Source organism: Ursus arctos, unplaced genomic scaffold (assembly GCF_023065955.2).
Source record: "Ursus arctos isolate Adak ecotype North America unplaced genomic scaffold, UrsArc2.0 scaffold_21, whole genome shotgun sequence".
Lineage (NCBI taxonomy): Eukaryota > Metazoa > Chordata > Mammalia > Carnivora > Ursidae > Ursus > Ursus arctos.
Window position 1 is genome coordinate 31099410 of NW_026622886.1, and position 26791 is coordinate 31126200.

The 26791-nt window shown below is 37.7% G+C and overlaps 1 protein-coding gene across 11 annotated transcripts in view; it reads left to right on the forward strand.

The window, feature by feature from the left end:
• Positions 1–17216: 17216 nt before the first annotated feature.
• PPP1R12A (protein phosphatase 1 regulatory subunit 12A) overlaps positions 17217–26791 on the forward strand; it is a 139346-nt gene continuing 129771 nt past the window's right edge. For 8 of the 11 annotated variants that reach the window (XM_044384560.3, XM_026499965.4, XM_026499966.4 and 5 more), the window contains exon 1: positions 17258–17751. In XM_044384560.3, the coding sequence (XP_044240495.1) occupies positions 17515–17751 (237 nt within the window). In that variant the 5' untranslated portion in view covers positions 17258–17514. Of the gene's footprint in view, positions 17752–26791 lie in introns of all 11 variants that reach the window. The other 3 variants (XM_048217814.2, XM_044384561.3, XM_048217816.2) reach the window with 3 other exon arrangements.

The following is a 26791-nucleotide window of genomic DNA, read 5'->3' on the forward strand; positions in this document are numbered from 1 at the left end:
AATGAATAAATAAATCTTAAAAAAAAAAAAAGGGGACAAAGACATTCCTGTGATGAGCACCAGGTGTTGGGGAATTGTTGAATCACTATATTGGACACCTGAAACTAATATAACACTGTGTTAACCATCTGGAATTTAAATAAAAACTTAAAAAATAAAAATAAATAAAAGTAAGAATAAAGACATTTTCATTCATAATTTCAATGTGTTCCTGTTTTACTTATCTATACATATAGGGCTAATATAAGTTTTATCCCTCTCAGCATATCTTTCATATCTTTTTTTACAACCCTAAGTGTGAATGGAGCATACACAGTCTTCTTTATTCCTAGTGACTCAGATAACTGTGTAATAGGTACTAACAAGGCATAAAAGAATGTCAGTTATAAAAGCTTATCTATAAAAATAAGAAAAAGATATAAAAAGAATAAAACTCAAAAGGATGAATCTGAAATAGGATTAAAGTTAAATAAATTAATTGCAGAAATAAATATCAAAGGAGGGGCGCTTGGGTGGCTCAGTCAGTTAAGTGCCTGATTCTTGGTTTCAGCTCAAGTCATGATCTCATGGGTTGTAGAATTGAGCACTGAGTCAGGCTCCTCACTCAGCAGGGAGTCAGCTTGAAGGATTCTCTCCCTCTGCTCCCTACCCCCCAAAGTAAATAAATAAATCTTTTAAAAAATAAATAAATATCAAAGGAGTTACATGTAATTTACAAATAACACGTGAATTGGTGTGTGTGTATATCAACAGTGAGAAGGATGATGAGTCAGAGGTGAAGATATGTACAATAGGTGTAATAATATTAGAGACTTAAATAAAATTCATGTAGTTTGGAGAATCGAGAAGTATCTAAAGCCCAATAGATATATATAATAAGATATATTCACTCTTGGTGAATGAAAGGAAAATGGAGGTATTAGAAAGTGGAAAAAGAGACTAGGTTTATGTGGAGGATGCTTAAGAAAACTTGGAAAGCTGTTCGAGTTGGAGAAATTGTTCAGACTAAGAAATCCAGTGTCTATCATGTAGTTGTGAAATCAAACAGCTTAGAGAAACTATAAGTTGTAGCTACTCTCTCAGACTCTACATCATCCTACCTAGCCTCACATTTTTACCAAAACAAACAAGCAGGTGAACAATAAACCAGAGAGCTTAGTTTAGCATGGCTCATTTTCCAAGAACTCTTAGGTGTGCCTAGTAATCACCAAGCTTTTACCAAAGCTTCCACTCATTTCATGTTTTTTTTAAATTGAAATATAATCGACGTATAATGTTATATTAGTTTCAGGAGTACAACATAAGGATTTCATATTTGTATATACTACGAACTGTAAGTCTCGTTGCCATCTGTCACCATTCAAAGTTATAAATTCTTTTGCGATGAGAACTTTTAAGATTTATGCTCTTAGCAAATTTTAAATGTACATTATATTCCTTTTATGTCTAATTGTCTTTCCTAAAGTATTACTCAGGAACACTGTATAATTTATTGATGTACAGTTACTGGGGACATGTGAAAATACATCTAGTGAACTGATCACTGTGAAAAACCAATTTATTCAAATGATGGAAGAGAACTTACCTATTAGTTGACAGTGGGATCAATGAGGATTTTTAGCAAAATTAGGCCCTGTCATTCATCATCCTTTCAGAAATGATCCTACATTCCTTCCATTTTTGACATCCCATATATAGCCAATCATTAAGCTTTATTGATTTCCGGCCCCTCCTCTCCATCTGTACTATTACTGCCCTTGCTGTGGCTTTCTCCAACTGTCTCTCTGGTACTGCAAAGGTGTTGCCTCCTCTGAGATGTCCAGTGATTTAGGAGGATAAATGGCGCCGGGGGGGGGGGGGTGGCAATGTGATGAGTTTGCTCTCCCTCCTTACCCACATCCCACTGTTGCTCTAGAATGTACAGATTCATTTCTTTATGGCACCCTCTTCTATTCCCCAGCATCCAATCTTTTCTTTTTCCAGACTTTGGGTCTTTCTGACCCAAATATTTGATGATACTACTCTCCTGCTACCAGTTCTTCAATGGCCCCCATCATCTGAAACAAAAGCAGTAATTGCCAGTGGGCTTGGGGGCTCTGCAGGTAGTATGCGTGACAGTTGAATAAAGCAGATCAGTTGGGGACTGTTGCAGAGCGGTGACAGCAGAGTCTGTCAAATTTGGGAAAATGTTACCAGAATTGCCAAATCTTTCAGGAGATGCTAGAAGTCCAGATTTGCTTGTGAAATTTCTCAATTTTTAAATGCAACAACTAATTCAATACCTTTAAACACAGCCTGAGTCAAACAAATCACTTCTGTATTCTGTGGGCAATCGAGCTCTCAACTCTGATCTGATAGGATAAAATCTGAACTCTTTAGCATGGCATAAGGGCTCTTCATGATCTCTTTCCTGCCTACCTTTCCAACCCTATCTCTTGGCCAGTTCTTCCTGCTAAAAGAGCGTGTATGCTTCATCAAATGCAAGTTACCATCACTTCCAGGGGAAATGCAATTTTACTTGCCTTTGTGTTTCTGCCTCTGTCCCTCCGATGGAGAGTCCTCCCCAGCTCACACTGGATCACTCCCAAACACCTCATCCAATTCTTCTTTGATTAATTATCTTGCTTAAGTGTCATCTCCTCCCAGAAACCATCCCTCTCCCTACTGCCCTCCTCCCTGGCCATCTAGGATAGATATCATTACAGTGGGTTCACAAAACATTGAGTAAATCCCAATCATTATCTACAATAAAGACTCTAAGAGAAGAAGCAAGTATATGTGGGGAGCTAAGTTTCATTTCATGTTTGTAAGGCTTGGCTATTTCATGTCAGTAGGCAAGGGTATATATAGGTATGGAACTTAGATGCAATGTCTGGCCTTGAGGTGGGAATCCAAGAAAAACTTTGTAAAGGGAAAAGAGAAGAGAGCTATAGATTAAATCCTGTGAAATAAGGTAAGGACAGAGAAAAAAGAGTGTATGAGAGGAGTCTTAAAAGTAGTAGTTTGAGGGGTGCCTAGCTGACTCAGTCAGTAGAGCATGCAACTCTTGATCTCAGGGTTGTAAGTTGGAGCTCCACATTGGGTGTAGAGATTACTTAAAAATAAAAATCTTTAAAAAAAAAGTAGTTTGAGAATTAGGAGGAAAACCAGAAGAAAGTGGTATCACAGAAGATAAAGGGAAATTTTCAAGGAGGAGGAAGTATATTCATCATGGTTAAATACTGCACAATGATGTCCATTGGATTTAGCGATAACATCAGTAACCAACTTGATAAGAACAGTTTTTAAGGAATTGTGGTTGTGAAACCAAAGTAGAGTGGATTAAGGAATGAATAAAAAATGATGAAGTAGAAACCACGAATAAAGATTATCTATCGGGATTATTTTTTGTGGATTAAAGAAGAAACTAAAATTGTATATTGGAAGAGGAGGAATTTTTTTAGAAGAGTTGTTTTTGTTTATTTTTAGTATTTCTCAGTAGGGGAGGTACTTGCATTTTGAGAAGGGTAATTCAATATTATGGGAATTCCCTCATATTGTAAGTTATTTAGCATTGCTGCCACCTCTTTCTCCACTACATCACAGTAGTGCTCACCAGTTATTTTGATAACCAAAATGTCCCAATCCATATCCCCAAATACCTTTGGGGCAATGGTACTGGTCCTATCAGAGAAGCACAGCATAGCTTTCCCCCAATAGGTTCTTTTTCTCTCTGCACATTTTATTACGAAAAATTTCAGACAGAAAAGCTGAAATAATAGTACAATAAACATTTGACTACCACTAGCTTGATTCAGATTTTATTTTTTGTTTTTTGGGGACTTTTGTTTTTGATTTTTTCAATATACATTTTTATTATTTTTTTAAGTTCAATTAGCCAATATATAGTACATCATTAGTTTTTGATGCGGTGTTCAATGATTCATTAGCTGTGTATAACACTCAGTGTTCATCAGATCATGCGCCCTCCTTAATGCCTATCACCTACCACTTGCATCAACATAGATGGAACTGGAGGGTATTATGTTAAGTGAAATAAGTCAAGCAGAGAAAGACAATTGTCATGTGGTTTTACTAATATATGGAATATAAGGAAACTGAATGGGAAGAAATCAGAGAGGGAGACAAACCATGAGAAACTTTGTATTCCGGGAAACAAATTGAGGGTTACAGAAGGGAAGGGTTGGGGGGATGAGGTAACTGGGTGATAGATTCAGATTTTATTGACATCTTGTCATATTTGCTTTATGTACTTATGTATGTGTATTTGTATTTATTTTTTATTTTACTGAACCATTTGAAAGGAAGTTGTCAACATATGACACTTTATACATGCACCTCCTTAAGTTAAGGACTGGTTCTAAAATCACAACATTATTACCACATCTTGGAACACAAATAACAAAAAATTCCTTAACATCAATCTAAAACCCAATTTATGTTCAAATTTTTTCAATAATCGATTATAACTTTTTTTCCAAACCAGAACCTAATCAAAATTTACATGTTTAGTTTGGTTGTTATGCTTTTCAGTTTCTTTTGATCTAAAACATCTTCTGTTTTATATTTTTTGCAACATTAATTTTTTAAAGAGACCAGGTCAATTGTCCTGTAGACTATTCTAGATTTGGATTTTTCTTATTAAATCCTTATATCTAATATGTTCTTCTAGTCCCCTTATTTGTTAAGAATAATATTTGATCTAGAAGACCTAGTTTGACTCATGCTATCCCTTTTGGGCAAAAATATATCACAGATAATGCAAGGGCACATAGTGGAGGCTCTTCTGTTCATGGTACTATGTTTGATCATGGAATTGAGTTGTTGCCCACTCTAAGTTGTTGATTGCAGGGAATATATGTGTACATTGTTATAACTTCAGCATTATATGGGACTTGGTACATGGCTGTTGCTCATAAACATTCACTGAAATAAACAACTGAACAAATGAATGATATAAACTGAGTTTAAGGGATAGCTAGCAAAATAGAGGCAGAGGACTTCTGACACACAAGTTCTAGAATAGATGGATATAGATCTAACTGTAGAAAGAAATCATTGAGCTTTTCCTCTGGATAGTTTTAAATCTTATGTTTTATAGCATGTAATTTTCTGCTCATTCTTATTACTATGCTAGTGTTCAGAAACATATCCTGATGTCATTTGCTTGTGAAAAGTGAAGTCGTTACGTGATATTTCCTATGGGGAAACGTTCTCCCTTTGTGTAACAAAGTGTCTTGGAAAAATAAAATATGATTAACAAACTTGAAATTCTTTTCTGATGATCTTTGTCACTTAATATTAATAATATTGTTACTAGATAGGGTTATTTGTTGCCAACAGAGAAATTGACTCTAGCTTTAAGCAAAATTAATTGATTAATTAATATATGAGTAGTTCCTAAAATTAGGGGGAAAAATAAAGCTAAAAAACCAAGGTAAGTGATGACAAGAATACTAGATAGTCTCTTTGGGTACCATCATTTGGACAAATAAATTTTGTCTGCTAAATGATAAGGAGAGCTAATCTGATTGGTTTAGATGGAGCTATGTCATTTTTCTGTTTGTTTTTTGTTACCTGGCATCTGAACACTTTTTAATTGGGGACAATTCCCATTATGTGAGTCTTGTTGGGATAAAAGACCATGCCACCCACTACAGAAGTTACATGAGGCTAGACATTCTCTTTTCTGATTCTTTGGCAGTTAAGTCTTGGCCACTGGAACTAGGCTTGACCAATGGGGCATTCATGGAAAGGGCTTTGAATATAAAGAAAATTTTGGAAAGCTGAAGGAAAAGATCATGATGTTTCTCAGCAGTGGTGGTAGAAGGGTCAGCAAACCTTATCTGTAAAGGGCTAGATGGTAGATAGTTTAGATATTACATGTACACATAATCTCTTTCCCAAATTCATCTTTATTTGCTTAAAATCCTCTAAAGATGTAAAAACCATTCTTAGCTTGCTGGCAAGAAAGCTGCAGTTATTTATCTGAAGGCTTGACTGGGGCTGGAAGATCTGCTTCCAAGAAGGCTCATTCACTTGGCTGGAGGCTTCAATTCCTCACTATGTGGGCCTCTCATAAAGCTGCCTCAGTGTCTTCACACACGGCAACCTGAGTCCCACAGGGTGAGTGATCCTAAAGAGTGAGAGAGCAACCAAGACTGAAGCCACAGCATCTTCTATGACCTAATCTTGGAAGTGACAGATTATTACTTCTGCTGTATGATATTGGTCATACAGAACAACACAGGGACAATATGGAAGCACCACACAGAGCGTGAATACCATGAGGTGGAGATCACTGGGGTCCCTCTTAGAGGCTGATTACCACAATTGTTATAATACTTACTGTCTGGTGGTGGGGGTACCAACAATACCATTTTATTAAAGTTTTCATGTAGTATGATCTTGAACTATACTTGTTATTGCCTGCCTTAAATTTGTCCTTGCTCATTTTGGGGGTTCATTCTCCAGGCTTCCCACTAATTTTGGAACCATTCAACATCCTTTCCATAAATATGTTTTCTGCTTTTGGAAGTATGGTGGGCAGACTTCTAAGATGGCACCCAGGATTCTTGTCTCTGGTGTACACACCATGTATAACCCATTCATCTTGAGTGTCAGGAGAAACTGTGAATATGATGGATTTCACTCTTGTGATTAGGTTATATTATATAACAAAAGTGAAGGATGTAAATAATATCCCAACCAGTTGATTTTTAGTTAATCAAGAGCAGATTTTCTTGCTGGTAGAAATGTAAAATGGTACAGATACTGTGGAGAACTGTATGATTGTTCTTCAAAAAATTAAATATAGAATTACCATATGATCCAGCAATTCCACTTCTGAGTATATATTCAAAGAATTTAAAGCAAGGGCATGAAAAGATATTTGTACACTATGTTTATAGCGGCATTATTCACAGCAATAAAAAGGTAGAAATATCCCAAGTGTCCATTGACAGGTGAATAAACAAAATATGACATATAGATATGTATACATACACATACACACACAGATATGAATATTATTCAGCCTTAAAAAAAATAGACACATGCTACAACATAGATAAACCTTGAGGACATCATGCTAAGAGAAATAAGCCAGTCACAGAAGGACAAATACTGTATGAATCCTCTTATATAGGGTACATAAAGTAGTCAAATTCATAGAGAGTGAGTGAGCAGAATGATCATTTTCAGAGGCTGAGGGGTGGGAAGATGGAGTTATTCTTTAGTGGGTACAGAGTTTCAGTTTTTCAAGATGAAAAAACTCCTAAAGGATGGACGGTTGTGATCATTGCACGGCATGTGAATGTATTTAATGCCACTTTATACTTGAAATAGTAAAATCTAGGTTATATATATTTTAAAACAATTTACACCTTTTAATTTTAAATTTTAAAATGTAAAAAAATAATTTTTTTAAAGATTATCCTGAGTGGGCCTGAATTAATGGAGAAAGCTCTTAAAAGAGGGACTGGGCCTTTCCTGGAGAGAGAGACTCCTACCGGCTGAACACCATGTTGCGAGCTGCCTATGGAGGAGTCACACGACAAGGACCTGAGAGCAGCCTCTAGGAGCTGACAGCAGTCTCTGGCTGATAGCCAGAAAGAAAATGGGGACCTCAGATCTACCAACTACAACGAAGTGAATGCTGTCAACAACCAGAGACTCTGGAAAAGGACCCCAAGCCTTTGTGGAGGATGTAGCTGGCCACATCTTGATTATAGCCTTGAAAACCCCTGAGCAGAGGACCCTGCTACAATGTGTCAGACTCCTGACCAACAGAAATTATGATTTAAAATTTTGTGTTGTTTTAAGCCATTACATTTTTTTGTAATGTGGTGCATAGCAACAGAAAACGAATACAAATAGGCAGCATCAGGCTGTTATTTGCAATCAAGAATCCTGACTGGTTCGTGTATCCACTCTTGGCCAGGGGACCTTGAAGGATAATTCCAAGACTCTGTGCCATGAAATAAATAATACTCTTTTCTTTCCAGGAAAAGCTATGCATTGCTATTAACAAAAGGGGGAAGGCAGACCAGAGAGGTGAAATTGGAAAAAAAAAAAAAAAGATGTTCACCACATTGTGTATGTATGTATGTGTGTATATATATTTACTTTAAAAGAAGTCAACTGGTTATCTACATATTATTTTATATCTCATTATCCTCCAATTTTTTAGTATTAATTTTTAACCACAAGTCTCCACTGTCTTAATAGTAGTGTTCCAAGGTTTCATTGATTTATCTTTAAGTTATGATGGTGGGGTAGAAATAGATTTTCTCTGTTTGAAGTCCCAAGGTCATTTAGTCTATTCTAGCCAGACCACTCAACTGAAGCATAACTGGGGACAAGTCAGTAGGACATGCCCAATGCTCAAAGAAGCAATCAGAATGGACAAAGGGGCAAAGGAAGAAAGTAGCAGGACACACAGTTCTCACCATCCCATTAGCCCCCTCTACAACTCCATTCAAACTCTCCTTCCAAATAGAAAAAAAGCATTGTCCATTCTAATCCAAATATACGAGGGTTTGGGTGGCTTGTCATTGTACTGATGATTTTTCAGTCTTTGAGAATTTTCTTTTAAAATGAGATAGGTCATATTTTAAGCCTTAATTAGCCAAGATCTTAATTCTTAGCTTATGCCAAGGATTGATTAAATCTGCTAATAGCAAGAATGAGTCACAGGATAAATGCTTGAGGAAGAGAGAAATGTTTCACAGATAAATTAAGCCTTCTTCACATTTTATCTAGGACTATCTAACTACTCTGAGTAATTCTGTATCACCCTTCTACAAATCCTTCAATCATCCCCACCATTTTTATGGTAAATATGTCCCCTTGTTCATATATAAGACATTCTGTGATAAAGTTACTATTTCTCCAGCTTTGTATCTCGTTTTGTGTTCTGGTACTATTAACTGGTCCCTCTTTCTGCCTTTATGCATGTAAAATTCCCAATCCCTACACCGCCTCCTTCTCACCTCCTTGTCACACACACATCATGTTTGTGCCTAGCCAATTTCTATTCCTTTTTGGGGATGAATTACCTTTTCAAAGATTTCCCTGATAGGCCATGCCTATCTGCCCCTCCCCTCAGCCCCCACTACAGTACACTCCTCGATGCTGCTTTATCTCTATCCCTTCCCTTACCTGTAGGATGATATATACACATAGTGCTTATAATAGGGATAGGCATTTAGTAAATTCTGTATAAGTACTAGCTCTTATCATCATATTAAAATTACCTGTTTCAAAATCAGATTCTTCCACTGATGTGTAAACTCCTTCATTTAAAGGACAATATCTTATTCATTCCCTTTAAATTAGTTCTTATAGTAAGTGATCAAGGAATGTTCATTGAAATGTAATATGGTAAGAAACTATTATTTAATGAGCCCTGTGTCAAGCAAGATATCTAAAATAATCCCAAAGAGATGTCCCTGCTTTAATCCCCTGAAACCTCTAAATATGATCCCCTGTGATTAGACTTTGTTATATGGTCAGTTGACCTTAAAATAAGGAGATTAGCTCATTTCAGCTAACTTCAACTTTTAAAAGCAGACACCTCTCTCAGGTTGGTGGCAGAAGGGGAAGTCAGAGACAGAGGAAGCAAAGCATGAGAGCCAGCATTGTGGCTGGCTTTGAAAATGGAAGGGACCAGGCCTGGGAAACAGGCCTCTAGGCCTCTACTGCCAGCAAAAAATGGGACCTCAGTCCTGCAACTGCAACTTGTATGAACTCCCAAGAGCCTCCAGATAAAAGCCCAGCTCAGCTGACAACTTGCTTTTGGCCTTGTGATATCCAGAGCATAGGACCCAGCTGAGTCTACTTGGACTTCTGATCTACAAAACTGTGAGATAATAAATGGGTATGGTTATAAGGTGTTACATGTGTCATAATTTCTTACAGCACCAATAGAAAATGAAGTACGTGTGAACTATATGCAGGACTCTTTACACAAGTATTGGGAATGAATCTCACTTAAAGACTCCTCCTCTTTTCTAATTTTCTGTAAAGAACTTAATTTCAACCTTAACACCTGGGAACTCTATATTGGTCCTCCTTGGTGGTCTTTTACCTCTACCAGGGTTGTGTGTGTCAGATTTCTGAGATGACAGTACACAGTGCTACTGTGGTCATCCGTCATGTTTGCACACTAGTTAATACTAGAACATCTATCCTAGCCTGCATGATCTCTTTAGGTATCTTCCTGACATTCAAGTCTCAGCCAGGGGTAGGTTTACTGTCAAACTTCAGGGCCTCTCACTTGAATGGGTCCCTTCCAAGGCCCTATACTTAACTGATTATTTGAAATCGTCCATCTGTTTTCTTATAAGGAATCACCAAATTGTATAAATGTGAAGCACCACAAAGCCTGGATAGTCCCTCACCTCGGAACTTTCCTGAGTAATTAATCTTTTCTTCCCTATCCCACATTCCCCCGAACTGCCAGTAACTTCAGACATTGTCTTTTAGTTTCTCTCTCATTTTTTCCCCTTCACTACACTTAGCAATATGTGAATTTATTTATTCATTTAAAATGTGTTCATTCTCTGTCCCTACCCACTAGAATGTAAGCTTATTGAAGGCAGGCACTTGATTTATGTATTCCTGTATCCCCAGAACCTAGAATAACGATTGAGTGATCAATTTCAGGTCTACCAAACTGCTACTGGCTTAATCTATTTTGGCTGCTATAACAATATACCATAAACTGGGCAGTTTAGAAACAACGAACATTTATTTCTCACAGTTCTGGAGGCTGTACCTTAAGATTGTATTTTAAGGTTGAGGTAGAAGAGAATTCAGTGGCTGGTGAGAGCTCCCCTCCTGATTCATAGATGGTAATCTTTTCACTGTGCCCTCACCTGGAGGAAGGGGCTAGGGAGCTCTCTGGGGCCTCAGAGAGCACAAACAGACGGGCACAAATGACCTAACCAGTTCCCGAAGGCCCTACCTCCTAATGCCACCACCTTGGAGGGTAGGACTTCAACATATGAATTGGGGGGGGGGGTGCACAGATATTATTCAGACCATAACACCTGCCAAGTTTGGAGCACAGCTATGTTTGGCTGGTGAGAGTCCCAGGCATAGGTTCCAGCCTCTCTGGTGCAGCCATTCAGCCATTCACTCTCAGATCCTGTCACATTCCAAGGACACTTCCAGGCTTCAGGTAGCAAATCCCCACTGCTCTAGAGACCCACCAACTTCTTTCTCCTCCTTTTAGCTGAGGCATCACTTTTTATTCTCAGTGAGGTCCTTTTTTCCCATGGCAGTACCCAAGGGTAGATTGGGAAGATCTCTCTGCCTCATTCCCCCTTCTCCACCCCAAATAAAAATAATTCATGATACTATGAATTAATGTTGTTCAAGTGAGGATAAAATTTAGAAAAATGCTTCTGTTTGTATGGATCTATAATATAATGTAAATGTGGCTTCCATAAATTTCATAGCCACCTGGTACACTACTCCAACCAGATTACTGGCCTTTAAAGTCTTTAAATAGGAGTTTAGGGGTGGCCATTTCAAACTAGGAAGGAAAGTTTTTTGTTTGCTTTTTTTTTAATTTGACAGGGAGAGACAGAGAGAGAGGGAACACAAGCCGAGGGAGGGGGAAAGAGAGAAGCAGGCTTCCCACCCAGCAGGGAGCCCTATGTGGGGCTCGATGTGGGGCTCGATGTGGAGCTCGATGTGGGGCTCGATGTGGGGCTCGATGTGGGGCTCGATGTGGGGCTCAACCTCAGGACCCTGGGATCATGACCTGAGCCAAAGGCAGATGCTTAACGACTAAGCCACCCAGGCGCCCCAGGAAGGAAAGTATTTTGAAAGCAACTTCTGCTTTTTTTCCCCCAGCCACAAACATCCCCTGAGGCAAGGAAGCAGAGTGCTATCCACTTAAATGAGGGAAGGAAAAGAGGCAAATACAAGAAACGAAATCTCAATTTTTTCTTTCTTACAAACATTATTCATTTCATCTGAAAACCACCACATGAAGCTGATATATTATTCCCACCCGCCGCAACTGAGCACGGTCATTACCAGTGATGCTGTGTCTGTTGTCACTGTTCATGTTCATTCTCACTAGTACTCTGCTCTGTACGCCTTTTGCACTCTGGTTTCTGGAGGAATTTAGAAGCTTTTGCTATGATTCGAGATGAAGGACATTTGAATAAGTCCCTCAACTAAATTCTCATGTTCCAAAATGGAGCTCATGAACCTAAACTCTCCTTCCAGATGTTGGAGCAGGATTTAGTTGCTCTTGTAATTTCATTGCTATGGAGGATGACACTTGGCTGTGATGTTCCTGTCATATTTTCTCCCAGAGCTCATAGATACTCTCATATAAATTGGCCTTCCAATGGCCTGCCTTGATACCCTGAGGTGAGTGTGTCATGAGGCCCTTCTTGTAATTCTCACAAAATTAATTATAATTATTATTATACATGGTAGTTAAAGTCAGCCAGTGTTCCCAAAGTGTGGGACATGTAGACTGGTAGTACACAAAGTAATTTTAGATGGATATGACATTCAAATACCAGTGAAGCACTTAGCCAAAAGGCTATTCTCTTTTCAGTACACTTTAATCTTTAAGATTATATTATGTAGAAAAATAACAGGTTGATGTTATTATGCCCAACACTTGCCAATCTTCCTTATTTTTTAACAAATTGAGAGGAGGCCTTGGGTTCAGAACCTAGATAGGTAACCTAACTAGTATAACACTTTGTTTTCATTTCATTCGCTTTTAAGGTCTTCTTTCATTTGTCAATTGGAAATGTTTTCTACTTACAAAACTGACGTTTCCTTTAAAATAAATCTTATTTTTTTTAAACAAATCTATATAAGGTTCTTTTTTTAAAGGTTAAAAGAAACATGTAGTTTCTTAAAGAAAAATAGTATTTGTGGTTTCTGGATCAGGCAAAAGTCATGACAAAGTTTGGGGAACACTAAATTAAGAAATTCATATGAATGGCCATGTGATGTTCTGACACTGACCATTATACAGGTTGTAAGTCACGTGCATTGGAGGCAAGTCCTCATCTTTTTAGCACTATTTCTGTACTTTGAATTGTTGCCAGACACTCATCTGATTGTCCCTTTATGGGGACCAGAGGACCTTCATGGGAATATCAGCCACAAGTAACTGTATGAGTGTTAGGTTCTTGGGATGAAGCCAGATATGACAGAGTATTTACCCTGAAGAGTTCAAAGCAAGGTGACTTTCAGAGTAGTGGGCCATTGGGTCTGGAGAGTGAGACTGACTTTGTAACCCAGAGTCAAGGCAAGGGGTTAAATGCTATGATCTAGAAATAAGGGTTGATCTAAAAGTAGAGTCTGAAGCAACTTAGGGTTGGTCCCAGTCAACAATCTGGATGGGACTGAATATGTTATGATGCTAGCAGATTGTAAACTTTTCTTTAGGTTCCTAAAAACAACATTTGGAAGAAATTGTTATACAGTAGAAAAGAGGCTAGCCCAGGCATAGAGTACAGGAGATAAGACCAAACTGTCTTGTTGACTATTCTATTCTCAACTGTATAAAAGTAAATTAGAATTTCAGGTTTGAATTAGGGATGAGAACTTAAATGAATGACTTTACTTTCAATACCTTACATACACTTTGTACCAAAATACATTTCCACTTCTATAATTAAAGTTAATATGGAAAAAGATTCACTGAACAGAAAGTTGGCTTATAGACAATTTTAGTATCCTACATTGTATTAGTGATATATACCTTCAGTATTATAAGGATTGTAAAGGCTGGCAAAGCAGTGAGCTATCAATTAAGCAAAGTAACGATGTGGATCTGAAGAGTTCTTAACTATTTTCTTTTTTTTTTTTTTTTTAGATTTATTTATTTATTTTGAGAGAGACAGAGAGTGAGCGAGCATACAGCAGGAGCAGAAGAAGAATCTTCAAGCCGACTCCCTGCTGAATGCAAAGCCCTACGTGGCGCTTGATCTCAGGAACCATGAGATCATGACTTTAGCAGAAACCAAGAGTCAGACGCTTAACTGACTGTGCCACCCTTAATATTTTCTTTAATAATTAGAGATTAACTTCTTTTGACATGTAAAAGCTTTTTACCATCTGGCAATTCACCAGTCTTTTACCGAACAAAACACTAATTCTGAAATTTTTATTTTTTGCTTGGGTTGACTTTAAAATTTTCCTTTTCTTGTTCTGTGTTCACATATTACAATATAATCAAATATATTTTCAAGTTTGGATTCATTCATAAGTAAATAAAATAAACAAATCTCCACATCATATAGGTTGATACTAAGTTAAGGCCATACACACCCAAGCTTTTGTGCCTATGTTACTACATTCTCTAGTTGTTTTTCTAACTTTAAACTTGACTATTAGTGTAGTATCATATTATTGCTGGACTTTTTAGGTAATGGTACATCAGAGAGAGAGCACAGAAAAATATCTAAGCTTCATGTGTGTAAGCATTTAAAATAATGATTTAATTAAAAATTCTTCAAATTCATCATAATTAACAAATAAATTAATGGTTAGTGGGGATATCTGTGGTGTAATTAGGCTTTTAAAAATATACATATTCTTGGAGGCACTTAAATGGCTCAGCTGGTTGAACATGTGACTCTTGGTCTTGGTGTTGTGAGTTCAAGCCCCATGTTGGGTATAGAGACTACTTAAAAATAAAATCTTAAAAAAATACATATTCCTTTTTGACAACTTCCTGCATGTAATTAAGATCCCAACATGATTAATGATTTGCTGCAGCAAAGAAAGCCAGTTAGCAAATTAATATAGTTCAATTTTGTATTTTCATTTCTTCTGCTTAAAGTTTGAAGTTCTCTCAGCTACTAAAATATTATGAAGTGATTAACTTTGTGTCATTGTTTTTTAAATAAGAAGTTTTGCCTCTTCTGGAATTAGGCATAGGTCTTCAGTATTAATTCAATAATATCATTTTTAAAAAAATCCTCCATACAAAGGCAAAGCAGAGGGCAGTTTAAGACTAGTTCCATTGAGGGGCGCCTGGGTGGCACAACGGTTAAGCGTCTGCCTTCTGCTCAGGGCGTGATCCTGGCGTTATGGGATCGAGCCCCACATCAGGCTCCTCCGCTATGAGCCTGCTTTTTCCTCTCCCACTCCCCCTACTTGTGTTCCCTCCCTCCCTCCCTCTCTCGCTGGCTGTCTCTATCTCTGTCAAATAAATAAATAAATCTTTAAAAAAAAAAAGACTAGTTCCAATGAGATTAACATGGAACTCAGGGACCCTTAGAGCTGGGGAAGGAAAGCTAAACTCAATGAAATTTGCATACAATAGCCCAGGTGGTTTTTGTTGTGTTTGTTTTGTTTTTGACTGGTAACCTTTGGTAACTGATACTTAGCTATATGGCTTATTAATAAACTATCATTTTATTTATTAATTCTACATTTTGAAGTACTTGAATCAGAAATAGCGTACTTCCCATCAAAATCTTGTCCACGTGAAAACGTGAGATACCAGTATTTCAGAGCACTTTTAAGGGCTACCATATAGACCATAACACTCTTGGGAAACAGTAAGAATAAGTTTGTCTGTTTTTCCAGGTAGACAGAAAAGCTGACAAGGCAGTTCTCAGATTCCTTTCTTTTAATATAAGAGCTGTATTCTGGAGCTCTTAAAGTGAATAGAAATTTTATATTTTAGCACTAACAGTTCTTCAGCTCCTAACACCATGATCATTCAAAGGTCTGATATTACCATTGGTGCATAATATGCATGTTACACTCACTTTCTATTTCTAGTATTTCCAGAGGAAATATTTTTACCCTAATTTGGGTTCTATTATTATCCTAGTTTTTGCATTTCAGAAAATTCAGTCTTACAGGCAGGTGGCTTCCTACTTGCATTTTACTCAATTATTCTATTTGTCAGTATGATAGGCTGCAGTGTAGTCTACTGGAGGATAAGAAAACTTAATTGTTCACGGCTGCATCCCCAGCATCTAGAACAATGCCTGACCCAGTACAGGTGCGTAATATTTGCTGATGGAATCCTAATCCTGCTGCTGAGTAAAACTCAATTAGTTCTTTGGGGAATCGGTCTAGACGATCCCTAAAGTTCCATTTAATGGTAAAGAGTAATGACTTTTCTTACTTTGGTCTAAATGTTCTAAAAACATGTAGTGGATGAAAACAATGGAGTTTTTAGAAAAATACCAATTGGTGGAGACTGCAAATAGATGGCTCGAAAGACTTGAGCTATTGTTATAAGTCGTGCGTGTGGTGTCAAACAAGACAAAGATAAAAAGCCTTTTTTTTTTTATGATTATAACGATTTACAAAGTCTTTTTTTCCCCCGAACACACAACCTCAAAATGTGGTTTAAATATGTCATATGATCAATGGATCGCCAGTGCCTAGAACAATGACCGGCTCATAGTAAATATTCAATAAATACCAAATGAATTAATTGCGTAATATTAACATTCCTTTGAACTCTAGAAGCAGCTGGGTCTTTACCCAACCTTAGAAAGCGATGGAGCAGGAACCAGAAATCCCTTAAAAGGTTAGGACCAGTAACAAGGCTGAGCTAAGCTCATTGGTAGTACAAGGCAGGCTTAGAGCACTGAAGAAAGGGTAAGAGGACCCGAAATACGCATGAGATAAAAAACAAAAACAAAGCAACAAAAAACAAACATAAGAGGAAAGACGTTTCTACAACGGAGGTTGGCAGGAAGCCACCGCAATTAACCGCAGGTCAACCCTTGTTACCAGGCGGTCACCTAGGACTGAGATCTGGGGTAACTGCCACCAAAGCCCTCAGACCCCACTTTTAAGAGCTTCTTATCAATACTGACATGCCCAAGTTCATCCGAGTTCCTCAGAAAGAGAATCACAAGCGCCTAATTCACGTCCGATCCTCCATTCCATTCAAATAACGCAGCCAATAGGAAAATCCTCCGCCCAGAGCGAACGACTGCGGAGCTCAGACAGCCCTGGAGGCAGGTCGGCCCGGTAGAGCCACCGTACAGCCCAACTGCTGGCCTCCGGAACCCCAGGAGCCAGGCGGGACAACCTTCCTTCCCTGTCTCCGCCCTTCCAGGTTGGTCCCAGCCCCCGCAGCCCGGGCGGCCTGGACCACACCCGCTTCCCTCCGGTGGCCTGGCCGCCCCCGCCGCAGTTCGCGGGAGCGCTCTTCCTGGGGCGGGCACAGGCCTAGGGCGCATGCGCACTGCCCGAAGGGCGCCTCCCTGTCCGGATCTCGCGAAGTTACGTTAGATTGGCCGCCGGTGACGGGTGGCCGGGCCGGGGGCGGGAGGGCTTCTGGGGTAGGAAGGGAGGTCCGCTCGGCCGGGCGCGCCGCCCCAGTGCTCTGTGGGATACTGGAAGTCTCGAGCGTCTCCTCCCGGTTCCCAGCCCTCCTCTGGCCCGCATTCATAGAAACAGTCACACACCCCCTGCCTCCCCTCTCTTCCCTCTCCACCTCCCCCTTCCCCCCCCTCGCGATAAGAAGACCCGGCGGCAGGAGAGGGGATGAAGATGGCGGACGCGAAGCAGAAGCGGAACGAGCAGCTGAAGCGCTGGATCGGCTCCGAGACGGACCTCGAGCCTCCCGTGGTGAAGCGCCAGAAGACCAAGGTGAAGTTCGACGATGGCGCCGTCTTCCTGGCTGCTTGCTCCAGCGGCGACACGGACGAGGTCCTCAAGCTGCTGCACCGCGGCGCCGACATCAATTACGCCAATGTGGACGGACTCACTGCCCTGCACCAGGTCTGTGCACCCTGCCGCCGGCTCCCCTGACCCTGCGGGTTCTCGTCGGCCTCCCGCTGGGGCCTTCTCTCTGCTCTCGGCCTCTGGAGGCTGGGGGCGGCGGGAGACTCCCTACTGCGGGGTGAGGGGGCGGCTTCCCGCCGGGGGGGGGGGGGGAGAGAAATGCTGCAGGGAGGGCTTTTGGCTTGAGGCCCCCTTCAGACTAGTTGATGTCGGAGTTGGGAACTGGGTGATTTCCGGGGCAGAGGAAAAAGGGACTGTGTGATCGGCTTGGGGCCCCAGGGCCGTTTGTGGACTTGTGTCTGGGATTTGGGGTCGAGACGGGGTGCGGTATATTGGGGTTGTACCTGGGCCCGATGTCAGTGATACGCTTGGACGACGGGGGATGCTAAAGAAAACGACCAACAAGGGGCGTTAGGGACACTTGAGCAGATGGACGTCTTTGGCTTGTAGGTGGGCATTGGATTTGCTGTAGTTTTTAGGACTTGATTACAAATGATGATGATAATAATAGTAATCAAGAGCCCTAAGCTGAGTGCCTGAGCGGACGATTTCCTGTTTTCTCCTTTATTACTCTTGGTCATTGGGGAGGGGGAAACGGGGTGTAATTAGCTGATCTGCTCAGGGTGAAAGGGAGGGGATGGAGGTGGGTAAGGTAAGGAAGCATTCAGACGGGCTTGCCCACCGGCGGACCCGAACGTACTGAAGTATTTTTCGGAGAAGAGTTTGCCGCAGTGTCAGAGATCCTCGAGCCCCACGTCTTGGGGTGTGCACTGGGGTTAGAAGGAGAAGAATAAACACGGGGCACGCTTTTCAGAGCCGATTACCAACCTCTGATTTTCCTTTTGGGGGTGGAAAAAAAGAAAGCTGTTCACAAACTTTTCTCAAAATGGATGCTTTGTGCATGTTAAAGTTTTATAGTAGTCTGATTGGGATCTCTCAATGTTAGCCAAATAAGGAGAAACTATTGGCAATCCAGAGATAATGTTGCTTTGCCTTTAACAGGCCAAAAGCAACACAACCACGTAGAGTTCTGCATAAAAAGCAATTTTTAAGTGATAGTAATAGGTGACAAGACATTGACTCTCTTCATTTTCTTACTGGGCAATTTGGAATTACTTAGAAGACGGCTCTAACAGCAATAGCTTCCCCTTACAATGAAAAGATTTGTAAACTATCGCAAAGTTGCCTTGGTTATATGCGGAAGGTCATAGCTGTATTTTATTTAATACTGTAACAAAAACTTGTTTGAGAGGCTGAAACTTAAGGCTTTATATTTTATGAATATTGCTTGCTGCCTTTTTTAAAGGTGTGTGGTGGCATTTTCCTTTTACTGCTTCCTGTTTGGTGAATGATGACCGTTTTAAGTTTTATTTAATTGAATTCTCATATCAAACTTGGCGTATAGCCTTTGTTTACAAAGTTGACTGGATGGATTGAAATGACTGACAGATTGCAGGACAAATCTGGAATTCAGAATGTGGCATCCAGTAAAAATATAGAGCGGTCTGTAGTTCTTTTTCTCTTCCATAAATTTAGAGTCTCTAATGTATAGCATACTTTTTATTTGGCTGAGGTATATTTTGAAACATAGCAAACTCTAGATTTAAAAACATGGTATTGAGAATGAAAGAAGCTTCTGGCACTAAAAATGATAATGTAGTTATGTAAGATGAAGCATCTTTCAAGTGCAATTTACATGTTTGAGTATGGAATTGATTCTGAAAGACACAGTTACTGTATGCTTAGGTACAGTTGGATAATAGTTTACATCAATATGTTTTATTAAAATTGTCAAATAGAAATTTAAAGTTATCACACTTGTGGAGGAACCCAATTGTATTGGCTTGGAGGAAGAGGAAATTTTCTAATGCTTATGTTAATGTAATATAGGTCTAGGTAGGAAGATAATATACGTGTAACAGACTTTTTAAGGGTTTTTTTCCCTTTCAATTTGGGCATGTTGCAAGAATTAGCCTACTTATCAGTGTTTTCCTGATTAACTGAATTCAGTAGTAAGTTTGGCAACATATAGGTAACAGTATTTATTGGGTATTTTGTTTTAGCTGAGAAGCTTTTAGGCAGAAGTTTCAAAGTTTATGCATAATCATTTGCATAATATCTTTTTGTAATTTATCTGCACATTCCTTAAGTCACTGAAGCTAAAGTCTTTTAAATATCAAGTACTAAAATTTTTATCATGTTTTCTCCACTCTCATTTCTTTTTTATCAACTCTTATACTTTTTTCCCATTGTGACGGTCGGAACAAGGAGTTCGCTTTGGGCAAATTCAGGACAACAGATAGTGGAAGGTGATAAATTAAACTTTGTAAAAAAGAATCACAAGAAAATTTTAAGCTTTTAAGAAATCTCTTGAATGCTGCTTGTTTTACTTAAATTATAAAACTTGAAATTGACCCACTGATTTAATAGCCCTTGAATAGTGTTTTTTTAATTTAACTTTTCAAAGATTGTATACCTAAAATGTTTTTGCTAGACTAATTATTGATAGTCTTTTGGAATATTCATTTACCTTTTTGGTTTTAATTAAGTGTCTTAAATTTCATTGTCAGGAGAAAAGTTTTAGAAACTTCACAGCCCATAAATATACTTAATCTATTATTTTACTTACATTTTTAATGTAAGCAGCTTATATTTAAAAGTTTATTGGTTGAATGTGCCCTCTCATTAGAAGTTACAAAAGCTACTTAATTTTCAGCTATTCTTTTTGTATAGAAATATGTCATCCATAGTGGAGAAAAAGCAGTGTTCTTGTCAAATTTCCTGTCTTGGTCTCTGGAATAGCCTCCCTCCCTGACTCCCATAGCTAGAAAACAATACTGAACAGTATTGAAGCTAAAATAAACTTCTCGTTTTTTGGAACTGAGGTCTAGAGTAGATTTTCATTTTTATTGGTGGGCATTAATCAGTTCTGATTTTATAGGTACCTGGTCGAGTTTTCTGCCTTGTGATCTGTATTTATGTTTCAGTATACATTAGAAAGATTTTAGGAGAATAATAGAGGTTTCTGTAGAATGCCTTATTGCTGATTACTACTGATACTGGTGTTCATAAATGCAGGACTGAGATTTCTTCCAACAGTGTTGAGTTTACCCTTTGATTTTACCTTAAAATCTTATCTACTTCCTCTGTGCCAGTAACTTCCAAGTCGGTTTCCAGTTCTCATATTTCTGCAGAGTTCCAGTCCCTCATTTCCATTTTTCTAGTGATGATGTATTGATTTAAAATGAAATATTATTCAGTGTGTTGTGATTTTATATTTAAAAATGTATATTTAAGTAGTAATATAGTAAATAGAGGTTTACCACCTCTGCCATAGAATAGCAATTACTGCATTTACATTTAGCTTTGTGATTTCTTCAAAGAATTCTTATTCAAACATGGATTTTCATAGTTCAGTTTTATATTCTACTTTTATCACTTAACATTAGTTTAGATACATATGTATATATCTTTTCATATCCTTAGACTTTACCTGTATCCATTTTTCAGTCTGAGTATTACTCAGTTGTTAGTTTTATATCAATGTCAGGAGTTTCTTTGAATTCAACCTGAAATAAAACTTGAATCTTTCTTCACGGAGCCTACTCTTCTCATTGATACTTCTGATTCTTATGTCATTAATCTCTGGATCAAGCTTTAAATATCTCAGTTACTATTTATTCATCCCCTTGTCTACATACATCCATTCAACCTTCACAGTTGCCTTTGCATCAGTTCTTTTCCTTGCTACTCTCACTATCAGCCTAGTTTGATGAAAATAATAAACCTAGTTTATTATTTTATCCCTAGAGTATAGTAATAGGTTAATTGCTTTCTCTGCCTCTGTTCTTTCTCTGGTCCAATCCAGCATTCATATTGCTATCAAAATAATTTTTTGACAATATCACTTGTGTCACTCCTCTCCTTAAAGTGTTTCATCATTTAGCTTATAACTGATGTGTCTCCGTTTTCTTCTATTTTTTACTCTTTACCTTTTTATTTCCACGCCTATGGTCATGCTTTTTCTGCCACTAGAATATCCTCCCTCCCTTCTTTGCCAGTCAAATCTTAGTTATTCTTCAGAGTCCAATGGAATTGCCAGTCAGTAGGGTTCTTTCTGTCCTTTGAATTTGTATAATATGGCACTGGAGAAACACTCTCTTCTCTGGGGTGCTCATTGTACCTTATATTTTGCCTCTCTGCTGCTATTGAAGCACTTCTTATTGAATACTGTTTGTTTTTAAGTTTGTCTTTCCTGATAGAGTGTAAGGACCCAATTTCCCATGTGTTTGTATTTCCAGAGCCTGGCACATATTAGGGGCTCACTAAAGATTTATTGACTTGTATCATTTACCTTGTATTATAAGTACAAAGTTTTATACTTATTTGTATATTGTGAGATAAATTTTAAAGCCTTCACATCCAGTACTTATTGTTCTTACACATACTAGAACTTAGGTGTTTATAAAACAAATGAAAATCTTTGTTGTGTATCTTCTGTGTAGATTTTTTCAAATATCTTGAGCTTTTAAAAAGTTCTTAATATTAACCTCCTTCCTATTAAAAAACCAGTTTAAGTCTTGGTTAAGTGATAGAAAATTATTTAGTTGAGTCATCAATTAATTTGCCACCTTCTTTATAAAAGTCTGAACTAGGTCCTATAGAGGAATACAAAGTAGAATTAGATCTATGTTCTGTGCCATTATAATTTTAAGATAAAGTTTTCCTTTTACTTTTCAATAGAGACAGACTTGCAGATAAGTTTAGTATTCAATCCTTTTGCTCTTAAAATACAAATTTTATCAACTTTAAGTGATCCATTTGAAGCTTCTTTGTAAAAATATGTGGCTCCCCTCTTGACAGTAAAAGGAGTACTTTTGTGCAGTCTTTTCTTAAATGCTTAATCTTCTCAGCCAAACCGTTTTCAACTGAATCGTAATCTGAAATGTAACTCTCTTTAAAAGTATTCTAATAGGGCTGCTTAAAGTGTTTTCCAACCAAAAGGAAGAGAGATTGGAGTGGTTGATATTGAGTCTCTTGTTAAGAGAATAGTGTAATTGCTATATAGGAGAAATCTGTTTAAAACTGAATGTGGAGTTTTTTTTTTTTTTTTTTTTTGGGTGAGGGATGTTAAGATCTTAGAAGAATCTATTCAGCCATTTATAAATAACAGTATTATCTGTTTAAAAGTATGTGCGGTATAAATTATTCTCTCTACATAATTTTTTTGTTAGAAAGACTGTAAGACTTTATGCTGATGGCTCTTAAAACTCTTTATTGAAACCATCCTAAATCTATTAAAAGGGAAAAAAACCCTACCTAAACAAACAAAACTTCTAACCCCTATAAACTGGCCCCTCACTTCCTGCAAATAAATGGACAACCCTAGCCATATATGGGGTGCACTGGGAGGGCACCAGTGCCCACACTGCTGCTGTTATAATGTCTTCTCTGCAGTTCCTGCCTTTGTGCTTCCTGGCAACAGTTTTGTGGTCTGACTTTGAAGTGTCATAACCAAGACCATCTTTCATGCACTTCAGCTAGTGTGATTGCAAGCTGTGACTGAGCATTTTCTAGTATAACCAGGTAGAAGCAGGAGATGAAATGGAAGAAATTTGTTATCATGTTTTACAAGTACTGTTCACATAAGAATTGTACTTTAAAAAAAAAAAAGTCTAGGAGCGCCTGGCTGGCTCAGTTGGTGGACCATGCGACTCTTGATCTCGGGGTTGTAGAGTCAAGCCCTGTGTTGGGTGTAGAGATAACTTAAAAATAAAATCTTAAAAAAAAAAAGCCTCAGGTGATTTTTTTAAAGATGACTAGGAAGATGACTTTTATGGGGGATGGGGAGTATAGGAAATTGTTTTGTTATTGCTATAACATAGTACTTCTTGAGGGTTCCTGAAGTTGGTTTTCATTCCCTTTCTGCCTGAAAAATATTGCCATTTTCACCCCACTTTTCTTTTGAAAGTTTATGGGGTTCCACAATCATGTTGAAAAGATGGAGTATTGGCATTTTGGTATACCACTTTGAAAGGTTGAGGACCTCCAAAAGGCCTTTTGAGTTTATTCTAAGTTGGGGTTGGATATTAGCCATGACTTATCAGTGTTGTATTGAGAAGTAGAATTGACTGGTGAACATTTGCTGAGGATTTGTTATATGTGGAACACTGTGGTACATGCCTTTACAACCAATATCTCATTTAATTCTCATGGCATCCCTTTCTTGCTCAAGATTACCAAGGTAATAAACAACAGAGCTGAGTTCTAACATGCAGGTCTATCAGATTCCAAAGCCCAAACTTAACACCATGCTAGATTTCTTCTTTTAAATCTGAAGAAGTATTCTTCAATCTTCTAGTCATTATGGTTGATGATTAGTAGTTAGAGGTTTTTCAGTTAATCAGCCAAGAATCAAATGAAACACACACTACACACACACACACACACACACAATTTTTTCTTCATCTACTTTTATTTTAGCTAGCCAACCCCTTTACGAGTTTTCTGTGGTAACCGAAATGCAGTAGTACTATATCTAAATTAATCTCAGAATCTGTCCTAAATTTTAGGAACTGCCAAGATTGTTTTTGACTGGTTATTATGTGCAGAGTATTTGATCAAGTGCTTTGGGAAGTTGCAAAAGAAGTTACAAAAGCAACAAAAACTCCTTTTTTAGGACATAGAGCTTAGTCTTTAAACGTCTCTATCCTAATAATAATTTATATTATTGCTTTAGGCATTTTTATGTATGCGTTTACAGTACATGCTTTATTTATCTATACACACACACACACTTAACTTGCAATGAAAAAAGGTAAGTTATAGGAAAACTCATATCAGTATTAAAACAAACAAACAAACATTGAGTTTGTCACTACCATTTCATCTGCAGTTTACTTCCTGGACAGTGATTATTGGTATTTATAATTAGGACTTGAGATATTACATGAAATGCTAATAAAATTAACTGAATTAATTTATGAATTAGTGAAACAAACTTTTAATGTTAATCATGTTTGATTTTAATTGGAAGCCTTTTGTTAGTAGGAATATCCAAGTTATAAAAGTACTTTTTAAATCATTTTGCAGAATTTTGCCCAATTACGTTTTAGATCTTAACTTGGAAATGGCAACAGATTTTTTTTTTCTTGTTGGTAATAAGTGAGAGCACCATTTGAAATGTGATTTACTTGTCCATTAAATCACCGATTCCCAGAATTTTACATTTCATAGACATGTAAAATGTTTGCTTAAATTTCACTGACTAAAAGAGGATAGCTTAATTTTTATTTGCCAGCGTGATATACTGTCATCACCATTTTCATAAAGAAAAAATATTTTGGACAACAAAAGACTATAGTATCCGAATAAATAAAGGAAAGTGGGGATTCATGTCAGTCTATAAAATTATTGCTGTATTGACCAGAAATTTTCTTGATAGTCTTTCATGCAGGTAGAGTAGTTGAGGATGAACAGATTTCATGATTGTATTCCCTGTGTCCTCATTTTGGTAGGATATGATGGCACTCAGGTCATGGCAGGCCACATCATTAGGGTACAAGTGCCTAGCCCCTAATTACCCAAGATGGAGCAAAAGAACTTACCTAAAGAAATTCAGGAAACCAGTGGAAGCAATCCACCAGTTCATATTTTAGGAACCACCAGTTTCATATTTATACTTCCATAAGCCTTTGTACATGTAATCTTCCTCTGGAATGTATTTCCTAGCTTATTTATATTAAAGCACAGCTCAAAGCACAAAGTGTAGACTTGCATGACCACTGGGGCACACAGTGATTCTCTAAATTACTGTTTAAACTCTTAAGTTTGGCACCTACACAGTACCTGCTATTGTTAATATATCTTATCTCCAGACAAAATAGTGGATTCCTTCAAATAGGGATTTTAATTCATTTTTCTTTAAATCCCCTTTGGTATTTGAATTTTATTTTAGCAGGTGCACAGTGAAAGTTTGTTGGTTAAAAAAAAAATTGAACACAGTGTAGACCAATCTTGTGAAGAGCTGAGATCATAGAAAACAAAATGAAGACAGTTTGTGTGGGTAAATACAACAGAATTAACAAACATTAAAAATGTAATAAAAGTGCTTATACCAGTAACTTACTTTTATAATGCTTAAAATGCAAAGGTAGCCATTGTTATAGTCAAAATTTAGCAGGATCTTAGATTTTTTTTTAAATGGAATATATTCTTGGTTACCAATATAAGCAGAATTTTGCTCCATTTATGCTACGTACTTCGAAAATGAATTTTTTCAAACAAATTGTTTGTTGTTGGTTTAGAAAAGGAGTCCTTAGCATACTGGTATTAGAAGCTAATTCATATTTTCAAATGATTTTAATCGCAGTTTTTTTTTTTTTTTCTAAATAACACTTTCACTGTGGATCGCTGTATGCCAGTATTTTCTGACCTTATTAGTATTTTGGTTGTTTATCTTTTCATTGTTATGCTGGCTAACCATAAAAAGACAAACTTGAGCTCTGTGGTACTGCTCTAAGTGTGCTTGCTCCACTCGAATGCTCTTTCATGGGTGGAGACATTCCACATTGTCATGTGTTGTATGGGCATTTCTGAAATGACATTCGGTAGAAACCATGGAAAGAAATGAAGGCATTCCTCAGCTGTCACCTTTTTAGTAATCTGTTTAAATGCCTTATGTGCACTGAGTGAGATATTCTTCAGGGAGAGCTTCACTTAAACGTTACTTTAGCTTGATTATTAAGCTGAAATTACGTTTTTTTGTTTAACATGTTCTCTAACAAAAATGTGAGGTTATAGAAAGTTTGTATCAGTTTCTTAAATACTTGCGTAGTGCAAAAGACAAATTTTGTGAGAATATGAATTGATACCCTCTTAGAAGTTAGCCATGTGGAAAAGTGTATTTTCCTGGATTAACTTCCAAAACACACACATACACACATACCAATTACCCTTATAGGAAACATATGTACATTTTTTTAGATGATTATGAATGAATTCCAATATTTATACTTTTGTTTGGAACATTTCTGGA